This window comes from Heterodontus francisci, chromosome 19, assembly GCF_036365525.1.
Source record: "Heterodontus francisci isolate sHetFra1 chromosome 19, sHetFra1.hap1, whole genome shotgun sequence".
Classification (NCBI taxonomy): domain Eukaryota; kingdom Metazoa; phylum Chordata; class Chondrichthyes; order Heterodontiformes; family Heterodontidae; genus Heterodontus; species Heterodontus francisci.
Genome location: NC_090389.1, coordinates 61,092,861 through 61,114,666, shown reverse-complemented (window position 1 = coordinate 61,114,666; position 21,806 = coordinate 61,092,861). Strand labels below are relative to the sequence as shown.

The 21,806-nt window shown below is 41.8% G+C and overlaps 1 protein-coding gene across 2 annotated transcripts in view; it reads right to left on the bottom strand.

The window, feature by feature from the left end:
* The window catches only part of LOC137380100 (FYVE, RhoGEF and PH domain-containing protein 3-like), a 263,386-nt gene that overhangs the window by 24,217 nt on the left and 217,363 nt on the right, over window positions 1–21,806 (bottom strand). For both annotated transcript variants that reach the window (XM_068051736.1, XM_068051737.1), the window contains 6 exons: window positions 17,559–17,705; window positions 15,446–15,538; window positions 15,275–15,354; window positions 15,050–15,080; window positions 14,850–14,954; window positions 7,764–7,826 (listed from right to left, as the gene is read on the bottom strand). In XM_068051736.1, the coding sequence (XP_067907837.1) occupies window positions 7,764–7,826; window positions 14,850–14,954; window positions 15,050–15,080; window positions 15,275–15,354; window positions 15,446–15,538; window positions 17,559–17,705 (519 nt within the window). The remainder of the gene's footprint in view (window positions 1–7,763; window positions 7,827–14,849; window positions 14,955–15,049; window positions 15,081–15,274; window positions 15,355–15,445; window positions 15,539–17,558; window positions 17,706–21,806) is intronic.

Genomic DNA, 21,806 nt, shown 5'->3' with positions numbered 1-21,806 from the left:
GTGCGTTCCAGATTCCAACCACCCTCTGGGTGAAAACATTTTTCCTCAAATCCCCTCTAAACCTCCTGCCCCTTACCTTAAATCTATGCCCCCTGGTTATTGACCCCTCCGCTAAGGGAAAAAGTTTCTTCCTATCTACCCTGTCTATGCCCCTCATAATTTTGTACACCTTAATCAGCGCCGCCCCCCCCCCCCCACCCCTAGCCTTCTCTGCTCTGAGGAAAACAACCCTAGCCTATCCAGTCTCTCATCATAACTGAAATGCTCCAGCCCAGGCAACATCCTGATGAATCTGCTCTGCACCCTCTCCAGTGCAATCACATCCTTCCTATTGTGTGGCAAGCAGAACTGTACACAGTACACCAGCTATGGCCTAACTAGCATTTTATACAGCTCCATCATAATGTCTCTGCTAATAAAGGCAAGTATCACATATGCCTTCCTAACTACCTTATCAACCTGTGCTGCTGCCTTCAGTGATCTATGGACAAGTACACCAAGGCCCCTCTGACCGTCTGTACTTCCTAGGGTTCTACGATCCATTGTATATTCCCTTGCCTTGTTAGTCCTCCCAAAATGCATCACCTTACACTTCTCAGGATTAAATTCCATTTGCCACTGCTCTGCCCATCTTACCAGCCCATCTATATCGTTCTGTAATCTAAGGCATTCCTCCTCACTATTTACAACACCACCAATTTTCATGTCATCTGTGAACTTACTGATCATACCTCCTATATTCACGTCTAAATCATTAATGTACACTACCAGCAGCAAGGGTTCCAGCACCGATCCCTGCGGTACACCACTGGTCATAGACTTCCAATCGCAAAAACAACCCTCGACCATCACCCTCTGCCTCCTGCTACCAAGCCAATTTTGGATCCCATGGGCTCTTACCTTCTTGACCAATCTCCCATGAGGGACCTTATCAAAAGCTTTACTGAAGTCCATGTAGACTACATCAACTGCTTTACCCTCGTCTACACATCTAGTCACCTCCTCGAAAAATTCAATCAAATTTGTTAGACACGATCGCCCCGACAAAGCCATGCTGACTATTCCTGATTAATCCCTGCCTCTCCAAGTGGCGATTAATCCTGTCCCTCAGAATTTTTTCCAATAGTTTCCCTACCACTGATGTTAGACTCAGTGGCCTGTAATTACCTGGTTTATTCCTACTACCCTTCTTGAATAATGGCACCACATTTGTTGTCCTCCAGTCCTCTGGCACCTCTCCAGTGGCCAGAGAGGATTTGAAAATGTGTGTCAGAGCCCCTGCTATCTCCTCCCTTGCCTCACAAAGCAGCCTGGGATACATCTCATTTGGGCCTGGGGATTTATCCACTTTTAAGCCCACTAATATCTCTTCCCTTTCAATGCTAATTGGTTCAAGGATATCTCAATCCCCCTCCCTGATCTCTACACCTACATCATCCTTCTCCATAGTGAACACAGATGAAGAATAATCATTTAAAACCTCACCTATGTCCTCCAGTTCCACAAAGATTGCCACTTTGGTCCCTAATGGGCCCTACTCTTTCCCTGGTTATCCTTTTGCACTTAATATACTTATAAAACACTTTGGGAATTTCCTTTATCTTGGCCGTCAGTGTTTTCTCGTGCCCTCTCTTCGCTCTCCTAATTACTTTTTTTGAGTACCCCCCCCCCCCTACACTTTCTATACTCCTCTAGAGCCCCCTGAATCTGCCATAAGCGTCCTTTTTTTTCCTTATCCAATCCTCTATAGCCCTTGACATCCAGTGTCCCCTGGACTTGTTGGTCCTACCCTTAACTAAAGGGTAAACTACCCTAAACTAAACTAAACTTAACCTTTACAGGAACATGTTGGCCCTGAACTCTCACTATTTCCTTTCTGAATGACTCCCACTGGTCTGATGTAGACTTTCCTACAAGTAGCAGCTCCTAGTCCACTTTGGCAAGATCCTGTTTTATCATATTGAAATCAACCTTCTCCCAATTCAGTACCTTTATTTCTGGTCTATCTTTGTCCTTTTCCCTAACTACCTTAAATCTTAGAGTTATGGTCACTATCCCCAAAATGCTCCCCCACTGACACTTCTACCACTTGTCCGGCTTCATTCCCCAAGATTAGGTCCAGTACAGCCCCTTCTCTAGTGGGACTTTAGACATGCTGGCTCAAAAAGATCTCCTGTATGCACTTGAAGAATTCCACCCCTTTTAAGTCTTTTGCACTAAGACTATCCCAGTTAATATTGGGGAAGTTGAAATCCCCTATTATTACCCTATTATTTTAACACCTCTCTCAGATTTGCCTACATATCTGCTCCTCTATCTCTCCCTGACTGTTTGGAGGCCTGTAGTACACTCCCAGCCAAGTATTTGCCCCCTTTTTGTTTTTAAGTTCGACCCATTTGGCCTCATTTGAGGAACCTTCTAAGATATCATCCCTCCTTACTGCAGTAATTGACTCCTTGATCAATAGTGCAATGCCACCTCCTCTTTCACACCTCCACCCCTGAAGATTTTATACCCTGCTGCCAGTCCTGCCCTTCCCTCAACCATGTCTCTGTGATGGCAATAATATCAGATTCCCATGTGTTAATCAATGTCCTCAATTCATCTGCCTTAGTTGTAAGACTCCTTGCATTAAAATAGATGCAATCCTGCCTTGCATTATTTGCCTGTGTACTAACAGGTCTATATTTGCTCTGCCTTCCAGACTGACTTAGATTTTCTTCTATATTTCGCTGTGCATCACCCCCTACTGCAGCTCCACTCTGTATCCCATCCCCCTGCCAAATTAGTATAAACCACCCCCCCCCCCCCAACAGCAGCACTAGCAAACCTTGCTGCGCGGACGTTGGTTCTGTTCTGGTTCAGGTGCAACCTGTCCGACTTGTACAGGTCCCACCTTCACCAGAAACAGACCCAGTGATCCAGGAAACTAAAGCCCTTCCTCCTGCACCATCTCTTCAGCCACGCATTCATCTGCTCTATCCTCCTATTCCTATACTCACTAGTATGTGGCACCGGGAGCAATCCAGAGATTGCAACCTTTGAAGTCCTGCTTTATAATTTACTACTTAGCTCCCTAAATTCTTGTTGCAGGACCTCATCTACCTATGTAGTTGGTGCCAATGTGAACCATGACCTCCGACTGTTCACCCTCCCCCTTCAGAATGTCCTGCAGCCGCTCCATGACATCCATGACCCGAGCACCAAGGAGGCAACATACCATCCCAGAGTCACATTTGCGGCCACAGAAACACCTATCTGTACCTCTTATGATAGAATCCCTTATCACTATAGCTCTCCCACTCTTTTTCCTCCCCTCCTGTGCAGCTGAGCTACCCATGGTGCCACAGACATGGCTTTTGCTGCATTCCCCTGAGAAGCTATCTCCATCAACAATATCTGAAGCGGAAAATCTGTTAGAAAGGGCGATGGACCCAGGGGACTCCTGCCTAGTTCTACTCTGGCTGGCGGTCACCCATTCCCTTTCTGCCTGAGCAGTCTTTACCTGTGGTGTGACCACCTCCCTGTACGTGCTATCCACGATGATAGCCTCTCGGATGCTCCACAGTGTCCCCAGCCGCCGCTCCAGGTCTGAAATGCGGATTTCGAGTAGCTGCAGCTGGAGACACTTTCTGCACACGTGTTCACCCTGGACACTGGAAGAGTCCCTGACTTCCCACATTGCACAGGAGGAGCACTCCATGCTGCCGAGCTGCACTGCCATGACTTAGCTTTAATTTACTCTGTTAAATTACGCAAAAAGTAGAGATTATTTATAGTAGGCACCTTGATTCCCTAAAAAACATGTACTGCTTTGTACCATTATGCCATTCAATCTCTCCTATTTTCCACTCTTTCACAGATCTTTCCTTTCCCCTCTCCCGACATTTTTCATTGCCTTTGTACTTGTTGTTACATCTCTGATGAAAGGTCATCAACCTGAAACATTAACTCTGTTTCTCTCTCCACAGATGCTGCAGGATCTGAGGAGAATTTCCTTTTTGTTAAAAATTATGCTTTTCATCGGTTTTTGTTTCAGTCTGGCAGTTGACCTAAGTTCACACCATGACAGTGATCTCAATGCAGATTCCATTGGCGAAGACTGCAACAGTACAGCCTGTGGAGAAGCAGGGCATCACTGACAGCAACTTCCAAATTTCTGTGTTTAACTGCACATGTGCAGATGCTAGAAGTTGCTGTTAGTTTTATCCTGTAATAACAATGAGTGCTGACAGCCTCAAATATTAATATAGCAAAATCTGGGCCCATATAAACGTGATTTGTTAAAACTAGCTAATAGAAGAGAAAAAGAGCGAGAGAAAGATGAAAAATGAAAGATTGGACAGAGAAGTAATTTGCTAAGAAAGCACTATTCAGATTTCCCTTTCCTTGAAAGTAGTGCAGCTTGAAGGTCTAGAACCATTAGAGACAGAATCACCATTAAACAGAAATGATATACACTACTAATGAATATCTCAAACCATTCTAAATTTTAAGAGATATATGCATCCTATGACCAGTTACCTCAAATTGTAACAAAAAAGCTACACTCTAATTAAAATTGCTCAACTACATTGCATGAAGTACCAAGGTGCAAACTGTAAATTTACAGAAAGAATATGCATTTATATTTAATGTACTTCAAATATATAAAATTACTCAAGACTGGGTGGCAATATATGTAATTATCGATTTACAAATCTCTTCAAGTGCTTTCATCCAGCTTCCCTCAGCCAGGAATGTTGGTAAGAGAAGAATCTCCTACACAGATTTTAAATCAATTCCACTCAGTGCCTACGAGGCACGTTTACTGTGGGACCGAAATGAACTGGGTCAGATCTACCTCCCCAATTCTTCACTGCATACCACTTCCCATCTAGTGGTGTAATTGAACTCATGAATCACAACAGTACATAGATTCAAATCTCAGCCATTCTGCAATTTGAAGCAGCCACCCACAGGACTGTCAACCTTTACTTAAATGATATATCACAGAATAATTGGTATTAAAAATAGGATGGCTGTTATGAACCATTGCCAGTGTTCATCTGAAGGACAGGAACCTTTGCAATTTTATTGGAAAAGCTTATACTGACCCCCAGAGGAAGAGGCTCAAAAAACTTGCCATGCTTTCCTGTCAAAACTTGTCTCTCAGTTTAGTTTTTCCCTCAGATGCACATTCATTAGTAGCACAGTTTTAAAGGCATTTATAAATAATAATGATTAGCTTCTTTTTGTTTGTTGCTATCCATTTATTTTTGTGTATTTTAAAAAATAATTTACACATGCTGGAGATTCCAAGACTGACCATGTCAGGAAGCTGAATGAACAGCACTAGTGCTATCTTTGTAAATTCTCTCATTCACACTTATCTCCCGCAAATTGCTGTGTGATTGACAGCTCAGCCAGTGTCTGCATACAAATCAACACAACCCCCTCCCCAAGAAGCACTTTCATTGTTTTTGAATTGTCTCCTGGACATACAGTAAGCATTACTTGCCTGAAAAGAGTCACCGCTGAGCCAATCATAGACTATTTTTGCCACAATTCACTGCTGCACGAATCTAACTACTTGCTCACTAAACAAATAAGAATGGAATGAAATGTCTGCCGCCAGAAGAATACAGTTCCTCCATTCACTAATATACCTAACCTGATTTTTTTGGCTTTTGGAAGAAATTTCAAAAACGCTGTTTAATTGTAAACATTTTAATTGAGCAATATTTGTAGTAGGAATTTTTAGAAGGAATCAACAGATAATTTATTTTGAAGAAAAGTCTAATAAAAGATATGCAAGCCATTTCATAAGGCAGGTTAAATGCAAGATTGTTCACCTCTGTAACTGGAACACTTCATTCGTTGCTAATTATTTAAACCAATCTAATATTCTATATATTGTTAAAATCTTTTGTGGCTCAAACTCTCTGTCCACAAACCTACTTCCTCATAATATTTTGTTAATGCTCTTATGTCAACCTTCACACTTTTAAAATATATGTTATTATTTACAACTGAAAACTACATTGTCCACACTTGCTGTCACAGCATAGTTGCAAACTATGGCTATCAGATAGCATAGTGATCTGAGACTCAGTCTCCGAAATGTGTTTGCATCCCGTCATAAAGACCCCCACCTGCCAAGAATGAGGCATATTAATTTCTTCATATGAATATTAATTTTAAACTGTTGCTGAAGTGAAGAAATCACTTGTTCAAAGAAATCACCAGATTTGCAAACTAAACGACAGTGCTTGGAGAGACAAAAGAACTGCTCATTGATTCAATTAACAGAGATTGGTCTGGGAAATGGTGATCCACATCTTGTCGTTGTCAAGAGGCAGCACTACACTACACCGCACCACCACTGCCACCAACCACCACCCACCCCCGTCCCCCCACAACCCCCAGCTGAGAACTTTGAAATCCACAAACCACAGAAGCAGTTGTTCCCAAATAAGGGGTTAGTCACATGACTAACCTGCTGGCCAACTTGGAGTTTTGAATTGTGCTCACAGGACAGTTTGAAGACAGACTACAGATTGCAACTGAACCTGGAACAAGAGAGCCTCTCTCCTGGCTGGTTCTCTCACTTTCTCACAAGCCGCCGGACCAACTGAAGTCGCTTAAACCTCAATAGAGAAAAGACTCCGACATCGAAACAAGTTAAAGCGTGCACTGCATCCCAACGAACAGCAAGACGACAGACAACCAATAATTGCACATTGAACTCAAAGGACTGTAAATACACTCAGCTATTGACTCAAACTTTTCCCCTTTATTCTTTCTACTTTTTCTGTCTCTATCTGCGTGTGTGTTTACTGCGTATGCATGCTAGCGTGATCGCATTGCATATTTTTAGTCATTAACTGATTAGAGTTTAAGGGTAATAAACTTCCATTTTTCTTGTTTAAATCTAAGAAAATCTGTCTGATTGATTTCTTGGTCTTACAATTGGAAAGCAGTGAACAAGGATTCACTGAGGGGGAGATAAAAACATGGTATTTTAAAAATTAAACCCTGTTATGGTTAAACCAGGCAAAGGCTGAGAGGGAACCCCTAGACCCCTTTCTCACCTGGTCGTAACAATTCCCTTGCCCTACAGTTTCTGTCCCAGGCACTATTTCCTTCCCACTTTTTGCCCTCTCTCTATCTCCCTCCTACCCCATGCATACTTCCCTTCCCATCTTTCAGTCTTTCCTTCTACCTCCTGCTTGCTCTGAGGACCCATACACCCCCTTGATGCTGCTGCCCTTCCTCATATCTTCCTCCCAACTCTAATCAGATCTCTCTAACTGGTATTCTGTGTTAGAGAAATCTGATATTCTGTGTTCACCATTGGAAAATGTATCCTGCGGCCTGGAATCCCTATCCCTACCCATGACAGCCCTTGCCTGCAGCTTTTTGGTCACCAGCACAAAATTCTGCCATGCTGCCCATTAGCTCAAATCCAAGAAGTTGAGCACTAGAGAGAGGGAGTGAGAAAGAAAAAGAGGAAGGAAATAGAGAAAAGCAAACATGAAAAAGACATAGATAGGACGATATTCTCCAACTTGTAGTGAGCAATGCCACAGACCTATTAGTATACTTAAATATATAAGTATTTTATGCAATTTTTAGCAGTTTCTGTTACACCATAGAAAATTATTAAAGGATTCAAAATGACTGCAAAGTTCTCATTTTCTGGAATAAAGTGTTCATAGGCTCTCGTATATGGCCCAGAAATACACATTAGACTGCAGTCTGAATATCTAATGTTCCCATACCAAAGCAGATGGGCTGGAGAAGTCTCCTCCTACATTGGATTCAGCACATGTTGCACCTGGCACCTATAAAAGAGAACAGTCATTTTAATAAATATATCACTGAAAGGTCAACCCTTTGGAAAACTGTATAATGATATACATATAGAAAGCATTTTAATTTTAAACATGGAAAAACATCCCAACATGCTTCACACAAGCTTAATCAAAAAAGATGTACACTGAGCCACAAAAGGTATGGTTGAGGGGAGGAACTAAAAGCTGGTCACCATTAATTTGCTTTGCAGTATTTTAACCAATGTAAACCTTGTGCTTTATGCGGTAATGCTAAAGGTGTTACGAAAATGCAAGTTGTTGTTGTAATTGATCACTGTTAATTTCATAATGGAGAGCATGGGTATGGTTGCTTATATCTTTAAGGAATAGACTATCAACCAGATGGCTGTATGTTGCAGCAGTTGGAAATGGAGGCAGGTTTTTAAAAAAAGAAATGGCAAGTAGAAATCTGAAAGGAAAATTTGATACTTTTTCAAGTTGTTCATTGGTTACAATGTAGGGCGCACTTGTTGCTAACAATCCCATCAACTACCTCTCATTTTACTTAGTTATATTGTCGCAATTTCAATGCCTGTTGTAGTTTTGTTCCCACCACAGTTTTGTCACAGAAAGCCTTGGATAAGAAATAAAGGAGACTACTGGAGAAGATGAAGGGATATGGAATTATAGGAAAAGAAAATAAAGACTTGCATATATATAGTGCCTGTCATGACTACCCTATGTCTCAAAGTGCTTTACAGTCAATGAAGTACTTTTTGAAGTATCGTCACTTTTGCAATGTAGGAAATGCAACAGCCAATTTGTAACCAGTAAGCTGCAATGTGATTATGATATTCTGTTTTTTTGATGCTGATTGAGGGATCAATATTGGCCAGGACACCAGGGATACCTCCCCTGCTCTTCTTCGAAATAGTGCCATGGGATCTTTTACGTCTACCAGAGAGGGAAGACGGAGACTTGATATACTATCTCATTTGAAAGATGGCACCTCCGACAGTGCAGCAATTCCTCAGTAGTGCACTGGAATGTCAACCTAGATTTTTGTCCCCAGGTCCTGGAGTGGGACATGAACAATCTTCTGACTCAGGCAAGAGCCATGGCTGACACCGAAGCCATGGGCGGCACAGTGGCGCAGTGGTTAGCACCGCAGCCTCACAGCTCCAGTGACCCGGGTTCAATTCTGGGTACTGCCTGTGTGGAGTTTGCAAGTTCTCCCTGTGTCTGCGTGGGTTTCCTCCGGGTGCTCCGGTTTCCTCCCACATGCCAAAGACTTGCTGGTTGATAGGTTAATTGGCCATTATAAATTGTCCCTAGTATAGGTAGGTGGTAGGGAAATATAGGGACAGGTGGGGATGTGGTAGGAATATGGAATTAGTGTAGGATTAGTATTAATGGGTGGTTGATGGTCGGCACAGACTCGGTGGGCCGAAGGGCCTGTTTCAGTGCTGTATCTCAAACTAAAAACTAAAAAAAAGGGTAGCAAACTGGATTAAAAACTGGTCAGAATGGAGGAGCAGGGTAGTGTTTAAGGACAGTTTCTCAGAGTGGGTATTGGCATTCCCCAGGGTTCTGTTCTGGGACCATTTCAGTTCATTATGTACATTAATGAGTTGGTTACAGGACTAAAGTGAGTGCTGTTCAAATTGCCAGATAATACTGAAATATTGAAATAGGAGGCATAGCAAATAATTCTGACTAAAGGAAGTTATGGGAGAATATTGATAAAGCTGTGCAATGGGCAGAAAAGTGAAAGATGGAATTCGATGTCGGTAAAGTTAAAAAAAAGTACTTTACATGAAGGATTTTGGCCTGTTCAGGTTCCCAAGACATGTCTTCACGGAGGAAAATACAGAAAATCTCCCAGAAATACTAAGGAACCAAGGGTCTTGTGAAAATGAGGAACTGAAAAAAATTAGTATTAATAAAGAGATAGGAGTCAAAAATGAACTGGATTCAAGGTGGATAAATCCCTTGGACCAGATGAGCTATATCCCAGAGTGTTGAAGGAGATGGCTATGGACATAGAGGATGCATTGGTGATTATATTTCAAAATTCTATAGATTTTGCAAAAGTTCCTGCAGACTGGAAAGTAGCAAATGTAACCCCACTATTTAAGGAAGGAGGGAGAGAGAAAACAGGGAATTACAGACCTGTTTGTATGATGTTAGTAGGGAAAATGTTAGAATCTATTATAAAAGGACCTGATAACTAGACACTTAGAAAATAATTATATGTTTGGGCAGAGTATACATGGATTTATGAAAGGGAAATCATGTTTGACAAACCTGTTGGAGTTTTTTGAGGATGTTCCTTGCAGCATAGACAAAGAACCACCAGTGGATGTGGTGTATTTAGATTTTCAGAAGGTTTTTGATAAGGTCCCATACAGGTTAGTAAACAAAATTAGAGCACATGGGATTGGGGGTAATATACTGGTATGGATTGAGAATTGGCTAACAGACAGAAGAGAGAGAGTAGGAATAAATGGGTCATTCTCAGGATGACAGGCTTTTGCTAGTGGGGTACCGCAAGGATCAGTGCTAGGGCCACAGCTGCTCACAATCTATATAAGTGATTTGGATGTGGGGACCAAATGTAATATTTCCAAATTTGCGGCTGATACAAAATTAGGTGGGAATGAAGTTGTGAGGAGCATGCAAGGAGGCTTCAAGGGGACTTGGACAGGTTAAGTGAATGGACAAGATCATGGCAGATGGAATATAATGTGAATAAGTGTGAAGTTATCTATTTTGGTAGAAATGGAGAGGGGTTGGGAAGTGTTGATGTCCAAAACGACCTGGGTGTCCTTGTTCATGCGTTATTAAAAGCTAGCATGCAGGTGCAGCAAGCAATTAGGAAGGCAAATGGTATGTTGGTCTTCATCGTAAGAAGTAAAGAAATTGCTACAATTATATAGAGCCTTGTGAGACCACACCTGGAGTATTGTGTACAATTTTGGTCTCCTTATCTTCTTCTTTGGCCTCCTTGTCTCGGGAGACAATGGGTAAGCGCCTGGAGGTGGTCAGTGGTTGGTGGAGCAGCGCCTGGAGTGGCTATAAAGGCCAATTCTAGAGTGACAGGCTCTTCCACAGGTGCTGCAGAAAAATTTGATTGTCGGGGCTGTTGCACAGTTGGCTCTCCCCTTGCGCTTTTTGTCTTTTTTCCTGCCAATTGCTAAGTCTCTTCGACTCGCAACACTTTAGCCCCGCCTTAATGACTGCCTGCCAGCTCTGGCGAACGCTGGCAACTGACTCCCACGACTTGTGATCAATGTCACAGGACTTCATGTCGCGTTTGCAGACGTCTTTGAAGCGGAGACATGGACGGCCGGTGGGTCTGATACCAGTGGCGAGCTCGCTGTACAATGTATCTTTGGGGATCCTGCCATCTTCCATGCTGGGGATGTTGGCCGCCTCGAGGACTTCTGTGTTGGAGATACAGTCCTGCCACCTGATGCCAAGTATTCTCCGGAGGCAACGAAGATGGAATGAATTGAGACGTCGCTCTTGGCTGACATACGTTGTCCAGGCCTCGCTGCCATAGAGCAAGGTACTGAGGACACAAGCTTGATACACTCAGACCTTTGTGTTCCGTGTCAGTGCGCCATTTTCCCACACTCTCTTGGCCAGTCTGGACATAGCAGTGGAAGCCTTTCCCATGCGCTTCTTGATTTCTGCATCTAGAGACAGGTTACTGGTGATAGTTGAGCCTAGGTAGGTGAACTCTTGAACCACTTCCAGAGCGTGGTCGCCAATATTGATGGATGGAGCATTTCTGACATCCTGCCCCATGATGTTCGTTTTCTTGAGGCTGATGGTTAGGCCAAATTCATTGCAGGCAGCCGCAAACCTGTCGATGAGACTCTGCAGGCACTCTTCAGTGTGAGATGTTAAAGCAGCATCGTCAGCAAAGAGGAGTTCCCTGATGAGGACTTTCTGTACTTTGGTCTTCGCTCTTAGACGGGCAAGGTTGGACAACCTGCCACCTGATCTTGTGTGGAGGAAAACTCCTTCTTCAGAAGACTTGAACGCATGTGAAAGCAGCAGGGAGAAGAAAATCCCAAAAAGTGTGGGTGCGAGAACACAGCCCTGTTTCACACCACTCAGGATAGGAAAGGGGTCTGATGAGGTGCCGCCATGTTGAATTGTGCCTTTCATATTGTCATGGAATGAGGTGATGATACTTAGTAGCTTTGGTGGACATCCAATCTTTTCTAGTAGACTGAAGAGACCACGTCTGCTGACGAGGTCAAAGGCTTTGGTGAGGTCAATGAAAGCAATGTAGAGGGGCATCTGTTGTTCGCGGCATTTCTCCTGTATCTGACGAAGGGAGAACAGCATGTCAACGGTCGATCTCTCTGCACGGAAGCCACACTGTGCCTCAGGGTAGACGCGCTCGGCCAGCTTCTGGAGCCTGTTTAAAGCGACTCGAGCAAAGACTTTCCCCACTATGCTGAGCAGGGAGATTCCACGGTAGTTGTTGCAGTCACCGCTGTCACCTTTGTTTTTATAGAGGGTGATGATATTGGCATCGCGCATGTCCTGAGGTACTGCTCCCTCGTCCCAGCACAGGCATAGCAGTTCATGTAGTGCTGAGAGTATAGCAGGCTTGGCACTCTTGATTATTTCAGGAGTAATGCTGTCCTTCCCAGGGGCTTTTCCGCTGGCTAGAGAATCAATGGCATCACTGAGTTCCGATTTGGTTGGCTGTACGTCCAGCTCATCCATGACTGGTAGAGGCTGGGCTGCATTGAGGGCAGTCTCAGTGACAACATTCTCTCTGGAGTACAGTTCTAGGTAGTGCTCAACCCAGCGGTCCATTTGTTTGCGTTGGTCAGTGATTATGTCCCCTGATTTAGATTTGAGGGGGGCGATCTTCTTGATGGTTGGCCCAAAAGCTCTCTTAATGCCATCATACATTCCTCTGATGTTTTCAGTGTCTGAGGCCAGCTGAATATGACTGCATAGGTGTTGCCAGTAGTCATTTGCACAGCGCCTGGCTGTTCTTTGTGCAGTGCTTCTGGCTGCTTTAAGTGCTACGGATGTTAACTCGCTGGGGGCTTTCTTGTAGTTCAACAGTGCAGTGCGCTTAGCGGCTATGACAGGTTCTAGCTCTTCAAAGTGAGATTGAAACCAGTCTGTATTTCTCTTCGCACGTTTGCCGTAGGTGGTCAAAGCTGACTCAGAGATGGCATCTCTGATGTGGGCCCACTTGGTCTCAGCATCCCCTGTGGGAGCGTTTTGAAGGGCTGTTACAAGTGAATTTATCTAAGGAAGGATATACTTGCCATAGAGGGAGTGCAACGGAGGTTCACCAGACAAATCCCTGGGATGGCGGGATTGTCTTAAGAGGAGAGATTGAGGAAACTGAGCCTGTATTCTCTAGAGTTTCAAAGAATGAGAGGTAATCTCATTGAAACTTACAAAATTCTCATATGGTGGATGTGGATAGGATGTTTCCCCTGGCTGGTAAGTCTAGAACAAGGGGACACAGTCTCAGAATAAGGGGCAGGCCATTTATGGCTGAGATGAGGAGGAATTTCTTCACTCAGAGTGTGGTGAATCTTTGGAATTCTCTACCCCAGAGGGTAGTGGAAGCTTAATCACTGAGCATGGTCAAGACAGAACTCAATAGATACCTGGATACGAATTACATCAAGGGAAATGGGGATAATGCGGGAAAATGGTGTTGAGGTAGATGATCAGCCATGATCTAACTGAATGGCAGAGCAGGCTTGATGGGCTGAATGGCCTACTCCTGCTCCTATGTTCCTATTAAAAGCAGCACCTCAAATTGAGAATGTCACCAAAACAAAAGTCATCCTTTCAGCTTAAGATGATCATCTAGTTTGCAACATATCCTACATTGCAAAGGACTGTGAGAAGAGAGACAAAATGTCTGCCAATATCCCAGCAAGAACCAAGACCCAGGAAATTTAAAGGAACTACCCATTCTCTCAGCAAGCAGAGAAATACTGATCACTGCTATGTTTGAATGACTGAGTGACTGTTATGTGGCAAGCCTCTCCCCACCTGTGGTTTTTAGTTGGTGTTTTTCTCTGCAGCAAAGGAGAAGCAACTGGACTCTGACATGAGCAGACACTAAGTGGGGGGTCCCCCCATCTCTCTCTGCCATTCCAGCTTGAAAGCTTTAAAATCCTGCCTGATGACTGATCACCTTTGCATACTCCGGCTACAATCAAACTCCACTGGAGGAATTCATCCGCATCACTAACTCCAAGAGACTCACCGAACCAGTCATCTACATCTTCAAAGTAAAAGCCTCAGGACCACCGAATTCAGCTGGAAGCCAGCCAAATCACCAATCTCCACAGACTGTATACTTTTTATGGACTCTAACTCAATCAATATACCTTCCCAACTCAGTAACCTGTATGTGTGTGTGTAAACCGCTAGTGTGTGTGAGTGAAAGTCTGCATGTTGTTTATTATTTTATTATTTTGGTTTAGGTACAATAAAGTTAACCTCTTTCTTTGTTAATTCAACAAAACCTGGCTGATTACTTAATTGCTATGATCATAACAAGACCCAATCAAACATCTACTGAATTGGCCAGTATATCCACTTTAAGAAAGAATTAAACCTGTTGTGGTCCAACAAGGAGAGGGAAAAGAGGGAAGCCTTTCAACCCCTCCTCAGTTGACTGTAACAAGGGTGACAGAAAAAGAGGATGTTGATAGAAAATAATAGGCAAAGATGGGAAAGAGGAGTTAAGAGGAATATATCAATAAATTTTGCTGCATCCATTGTTGCTGCTTTTAATCATGTTTACATTTTTAGAATCAGTCAACATCTCAGATATGCAGCTCAAAACAGAAAATCTTGCAGCTAGAATTTGTACAATGTTTACAGCTCTTAATATACAGTCTGCATTGCTAGGCTCTGTTATTAAGGTCACATTGGCAAAGAGCTCACTGCCATCTGTAATCTCCCGATCCTCTATCTTGATTACTATAGGCTGCTTTTCCTGAATTTAGTTGCTTAAAATGTACTCCTGGATTATGTACTTACAGGGGAATCTGGAGGATACTCTTCATCCCTTGAAAAGGAACTACTAAAGGCCTTGTTGAACGTTTCACTGTTCTGCTTGTGTTTTTCAATTGTAGCCTGGATAACCTAATAAAAATTGCCATAGTTTCATAAGATAGCCAAAAATAATTACAGAATTGTTTGGAATACAAAGTAATTATATTTTACTGCACATTACATACCTGAAACCAATCTTTCCTTTCTTCCTCAGTCCTAAAAAAGTTAACATTTAAGGTTTAATTATACTGATAGTTGTGCCATAGTTTGTTCTTGATGCCAACCATTCAAATAACAAACAACCATTAAAAAACAGTTGGGAATATTTGCAATATAATACAATGTTATTTCATAAATTTATCACATTGTTTAACTGGAACAATCATAATGACTTAAAACGTTTCATCTACCTGGTCTGAAGTTCCAAGGATCGTTGTTTTCCTATTATTGTAAATGTATGAGTCACATTCGACTTCACAATTTCTTGCACCTAAAGAAGAGCATTTGTTATTCTCAACGTATCAAAAAATAGTAATAAATACATTCGTAGAAAATTTATTTAACCGAAAGATGCCACAAACCTGCATGCCAGCAATGTCGATCCTTTCCCTTACACTGAATTTCTGCCCCATCAGTCGAAGCTTTGGCACACAGTAAAGAACCATATTGTTGAACTAAAGGTAAAAGTATTGAATTTCAAATTGTATCCATCCATCCTAATCCAGTTATAATACATAGACTACTGAAAATGCTGAAGTCTGCAGCTGGCCGCAGACAGATCAAAATGTTTTGTGCAAAAAAACCACATTTAAAACAATAATTGATACAAATATTATATTATTATAGTACAAAACAAAGATAAATGTCAGTTTTACTAAGAAGCACGGTTGGCGAGAGGTCAATAATCAAAGTTCAACCATTGAAGCAGTCCAGATATCAAGTTTTGCCTTTGTAGAAGTCAGTAGCAGATCGTGGGAAATTAATAGCAGAACACAGGTCAAAAACAACTTTTCCTAATTCTAAATTACAAAATTATGCAACGTGAAATTATTTTACATATATATTTGTCTGAAGTGCCTTTAGGTATTTTTCAAGTGACACATGCTAGTTCAGTCACTTAGATAATTCATGCCTCAAATTGAATGTAATGCATGTTCCTATAGTGTCTTCTAGCATTTTACATGGTTTAACTCAATGGTAGAGCTCTCATTACTGAGTCACATGGTTGTGGGTTCAAGCCCCATTCCACTTTAGTATAGTGCTGACAGTATGCTTACAATACAACAGCAACTACACTTACAGTACATGTGAAAGGGGTTTATATAAATGTAGCTCTTTCTTTACTGTTTCCCTCAAATTTTGATTATGTCTTTTGTTAACTGCAAATCAACAACAAAGGTTTTGCGGTGAGGATGCGGCAGGAGCGGGTGTAATAAGCAACAAACCTGAAGAGGAAAAAAGGAAAACAAAGCCAGTCTCCAAAATGTCGAAATTTCACAAATTGTGCCTCATTTTACTCCAGGCTATCTGTCTGTTTCAGTTGGGTAAAACTTTTATATCTATGTCTTAGGCAGTCCCTCGGGAATGAGGATGACTTTCTTTCCATCGCAGGGTTGTGGGTCCTTAGGTGACTGAATAGTCCAACTCTGGATCCGTGCACTCTGTCACAGGTGGGGCAGGTGCTGTTTGATGAGGCAAGTGGATGAGATGCTCGAATTTCCGAACTCTCCTTCCGCTGTTTGCACTTGGTTGCTGCCAGGGCATGTCGACGTCGTTCGAACTGGCTGGCACCTTCGTGGATGCTTCTTCTCCATTTTGGGCAGTATTGGGCAAGAGATTCCCACGAATCAGTGGTGAGGTCACATTTTTCCAGGGAGGCTTTAAGGACATCCTTGTAGCGTTTCCTCCGCCTTCCTGGTAACCTCTTGCCGTGACGGTGCTCAAAGTAAAAAGCTTGTTTTGGGAGTCTTGTGTCAGGCATGCGGATGATGTGGCCCACCCAATGTAACTGACTAGCCATGACCAGTGTCTCGATACTGGCGGCGTTGGCCTGAGAGAGGACACTGATATTGGAGCACCTGTCCTGCCATTGAATTTGCAGGATCTGCGCAGTGCACTCAAAGTGCCAAGGTCTTCAGCTCAGTAAGAAGACATCAAACTGTCAGAGCCTAACTGTAATCAGGGCGGCACAGTGGCGCAGTGGTTAGCACCGCAGCCTCACAGCTCCAGTGACCCGGGTTCAATTCTGGGTACTGCCTGTGTGGAGTTTGCAAGTTCTCCCTGTGTCTGCGTGGGTTTCCTCCGGGTGCTCCGGTTTCCTCCCACATGCCAAAGACTTGCAGGTTGATAGGTTAATTGGCCATTATAAATTGTCCCTAGTATAGGTAGGTGGTAGGGAAATATAGGGACAGGTGGGGATGTGGTAGGAATATGGGATTAGTGTAGGATTAGTATAAATGGGTGGTTGATGGTCGGCACAGACTCGGTGAGCCGAAGGGCCTGTTTCAGTGCTGTATCTCTAAACTAAACTAAACCTCCTGTAGGTCTGCCAATGGAATGGCAGTAATAGTTGCTATAAAGAAATTCATCAATCAACTTGATATCCTCAATGAAGGGTTGGACATTGGTTGCTGAAACTTGAAAAAGAGAAAAATATTATCACCTTTTCAAAAACTGAGGGTTTAGCAGGCTTACCAGAAACAGATACCGATCTTGAGCGGAACCATTTTTAGCTGACAGCTTTTGGATGTGCCCCTCTTTTATAAGTTCATTAGCTGGATTGACAATATCCGCTTCACCCCCAAGTCTTTCATATACTTCCAGTAGTTTATGCATTTTTTCCTACAGATAAAAAAAGGTGCACTTCATGACTTGACAATGTACACATACATTTTTATGAAATAATGTCATTTCTGCCCTGACCAAGGGAACAACCATATGACACACTTGTTCTTTGCATAAATTCTATGAAGCAGTGGATTTTCTGCTTCATATTTAAATAGAATTCAAAAATATTGCACATTGAATATGCAAAGTGATATTGTTCCTACATCACAGAATGTTTTTAAAACAGCTTTTCACTTATTGTTATTTAGAATAAATGATTAAAAATTTCTTAAAAATGAGAGGTACCCAAAGTACATTTCTGAAATGCTGTACGTTTTCTCAAAACGTATATTCAAAAGATTCTTACTGACTACCACACAGAAATTTCAAATTCATAAAGCCAGCAGATTGGTGGCCATTGCATTTCAAATAAATGTTTAAACATTATAGAGCCAATTTCCAGGTCAATACTTACAATTCTCATACCACCTTTCATTACAGTCTTTATTTTTTGTTTAAGTTTTTTTCTAATTTTCCGAATCACATCAATAATTCTCACATTTAAATATGTCCTCTGTCTTTGGCAAATTATCCAACATTTCCCCATTTGAGTCAACACGAACAGCATGTGGTTATAGCTCAATGACCAAAACAAGAATGATAGCTATACGTCAGTATTTCACATCTGCTTTTCAACAATGAGTGTTTGCAGGACTTGTTTCTATACAGAACATTGATAATTATGAACCCAACAGAATTTGGTACACGTGTACTGTACAACCATTCTGCATTCTGTATGTACGATTTGAATAGATTCTAAGCTCTGCTCCTTCTAGGGTTAAGAGATTTGAAGCTTGTTGGTATCTCATTCATAATAGCCTGAGTTAACTCACCCAAGTTTCAATCTCTTTACTGGTTTAAAAATGTCCACTTTGTACATCCACTGGTTAACAAGCAAGATAGGTAAGTTCACTATGTGCATGCCTAATGGAGGATATCCCTCACTATGTCCCACTGATTACTCACAAAACATGCCTTGGGACGTTTCTATGTTATAGATGCCATATAAATGCAAGTTTCTGATGTGGAGTATAGCATGTCTTATACAGTTTTGTCATAAGTTCTGTACTACCAAACCCCTGAAGTATTGCTGAAAATAGAGACATGTTGTCGAAGCTTTTCATCTTGCACTCATCAGAACAATCTACAAGAATACCAACATAAGGGAAAACAACTTTATACCGTATGAGTAGAGAGTGTTGATTGGTTGGCAACTGAACTCTGATGGTAGAGGTGTTGCCATGGACAATGCACCAGTTTATGGTGAATGAGTTAACTGCCAAACTTTGTTTGAAATTTAAACCAGGCAGCTTGACTCTGATTGGTCAAGGCATTGCCCTGAGGAATGAACCAGCGAATGGCTGTCAGTTATTTTGTTTAGCTGAAACAGGCACAATGTTTATACATGTTCTTTCTGTCTGCAAAGAACAGGGACCTGTTTATTAATATATGTAGCTTCCAGTATGTGCAAATGCGCCACACTATGAGCCCTACTGACAATCTTAAATTGGTTGTCAGTGTAATTCTTAGCACATTGAGGATTATTTAGTAAATGTTGTCCAATCGCGGAATCACATCTAATGTTGGACATCGTGTTTTGAATTTTGCAAGCACGGGCTGGTTGGGTACAGCCTGAACCTTGCCCATTTCGAACAGCAGAAGAGACATGTTGCTTGATACAATCCGCCAGTCTTTGGGACCTACTGGTTTAAATTTCAACAAAGCTTGGCAGTTAACAGTCAGTCACCGTAAACTGGTGCATTCTCAATGGCAACGCCTCTACCAATCAGAGTTCACTTGCCAACCAATCAGTACCCTCTTCTCATGCAGTATAAAGTTGTTGTTTTCCCTTACATTGCTATTCCTGTGGATTGCCCTGATGAGTGCAAGACAAAAATCTTCGACAACATGTCTCTAATTTCAGCAATCCTCAAGTTTTGTCATTCTTCGATAATTGGCTTCATTAACTACTATCTGTTAATGAAGCCTTGCACATAGGGTACGAAAGCTACCATTCAAGAACAGAATCAAATTAATATCTTTTTTTTCCTGAAGGTATCAATCTGGTAGCAGCATTTACCACAACAACCAAATCTAATTGCTGAAATTACTTTTTGAAACTGGTTTCAGGTGCCATATTGATTTCTACCTGAATCAAATATACAGGCATATAAACACTATTTTAAAGTGAAAAGTTAAGCTCCGAGAACTGCATACTAACGTTGCCAATAAAATAAGTGATTTTAGAAATACTTCCAAGTAGTTTTGTTCCTGCACAAATCTGCTGCTTGAACTCTGTTGCATTTCCCAGTTTCCATGTCTTATTGTGGGTCATGCCCAAATGAAGCGGCTGAATTAACTAATGCCTCCTAGAATGCACCACATCACACTATTGCATTTCAAATTGGTGGACTGAAATTCTTAGATTGCACCAATACCACCATGCTTGTCAGTTGGATAGACATCTCTCAGAAGGCAGCTTATGTTTGCCACCTAACACTGAGCCTAATCGTATAGGACTGAGAAGATAGTATGAATAGGAATGAAAACAGAAAATGCAGGAAATACTCAAGTCAGGCAGCATCTGTGGAGAGAGAAACAGAGGTTACGTTTCTGATTAATGGCCATTTATCAGGCCATCAACCTGAAACGTTAACACTGTTTCTTTCTCCACAGATGCTGCCTGATGTGGTGAGTATTTTCTGCATTTCTGTTCTTTTTATTTCAAATTTCTAGCAGACACAGTATTTTGCTTTTGTATTAGTATGAACAGGAAATAGTGGCAATGCTTTATCCATGGCCAGTTTTACTGTTAGTCATAAGAGATGTTCTAGTGCTGGAAAGTCGTATCCTGCTTTGCTATGCTTCATGTTCTGCCTCCTTGTCCATGGCCCATTTTCCAGCACCCTCCTGTACTCTACTCCCTTGCGTTCCCTCACCCACCCTAATTGTATTCCACTGCTTAGCTCATTATGAAGCCACATCACACTGAAACTCTCGACCCCAGACTGCCTCCATATTTAAGCTGTAAAAATCTAACAAAACTCCAAACTCATGTGCAGCAACCTCAAGCATCACCTTTCCATATATTTTTAATGATCGAGGTTGAGTTGTACGTTATTTTGTACTTTTGTTTCTATCCAATGTTCTGGTTTGCATGTGAATATCATTGGCAGAGACAGAAGTTATGATGAAAATTAAATGAATTAAACACTACATCAGTGTGCCTGCAGAGGGCATTATATGCAGACAAATTCAATTAGTTTCCTTTCCAAGTCAAGCCTTCCAAATAGTTTTAAAACTGCGCATAATTAAACATGTTCCTCCAAAAATGTGAATAAAAGATCTGGTTTATGAGATAATGGATAGAGGTACAAGAAAGTTGTTATAGAGATTTTTTTTTAGGGGGTTGTGGGCAACGCACCCTCTAATTTTTTTTTGGTAACGTGTGGGTGATTTAAGTGCATGGGCCCTTTAAATTTTTTGTGCAGCCGCACATACGTGGTAACTTAAAGTGGACAACTTGTGCACACCCAGCGTGGGAAACTTTGAGATGCTGTGTGGCCACATGGCCCTATAGTTCAGAAGAAACACTGGTTGTGGGGGCTACTTCAGAGTAATACAGAAAACGCACCTCGAAGCTAATTACTTGTACAATAAATTTTACAACTTGCGCATATAAAAGATATTAAAGATACTTTAAAGAAAATAATTCTCTACATTTCTCCACACACAATCCATTTAGTGAAACTATATGCTGGAATTTCTTTTACACTTCAGGTCAAAGAATAAGCTTTGTCTCACCAAAATAACGCAGAATACTGTATGGGTGAGGTACTTCAGGTTTTAGTCTAAGTTGTTTGCTCCTGTTAAACAAACATTCTGAAAGTGACTAATTTATGACTCTTAACCTACCAGCCCTTACAGTTTGACAGTGGTAAGCAACTGCTCTGCAGCGCTAAAGGGAAATAGAGGGTGTGCCAAATACATGATCTACAATCAGCAGGAAATAGCAATCATTTCCTGGTCTTATATCTGGCTGTAATGAGTCATTAA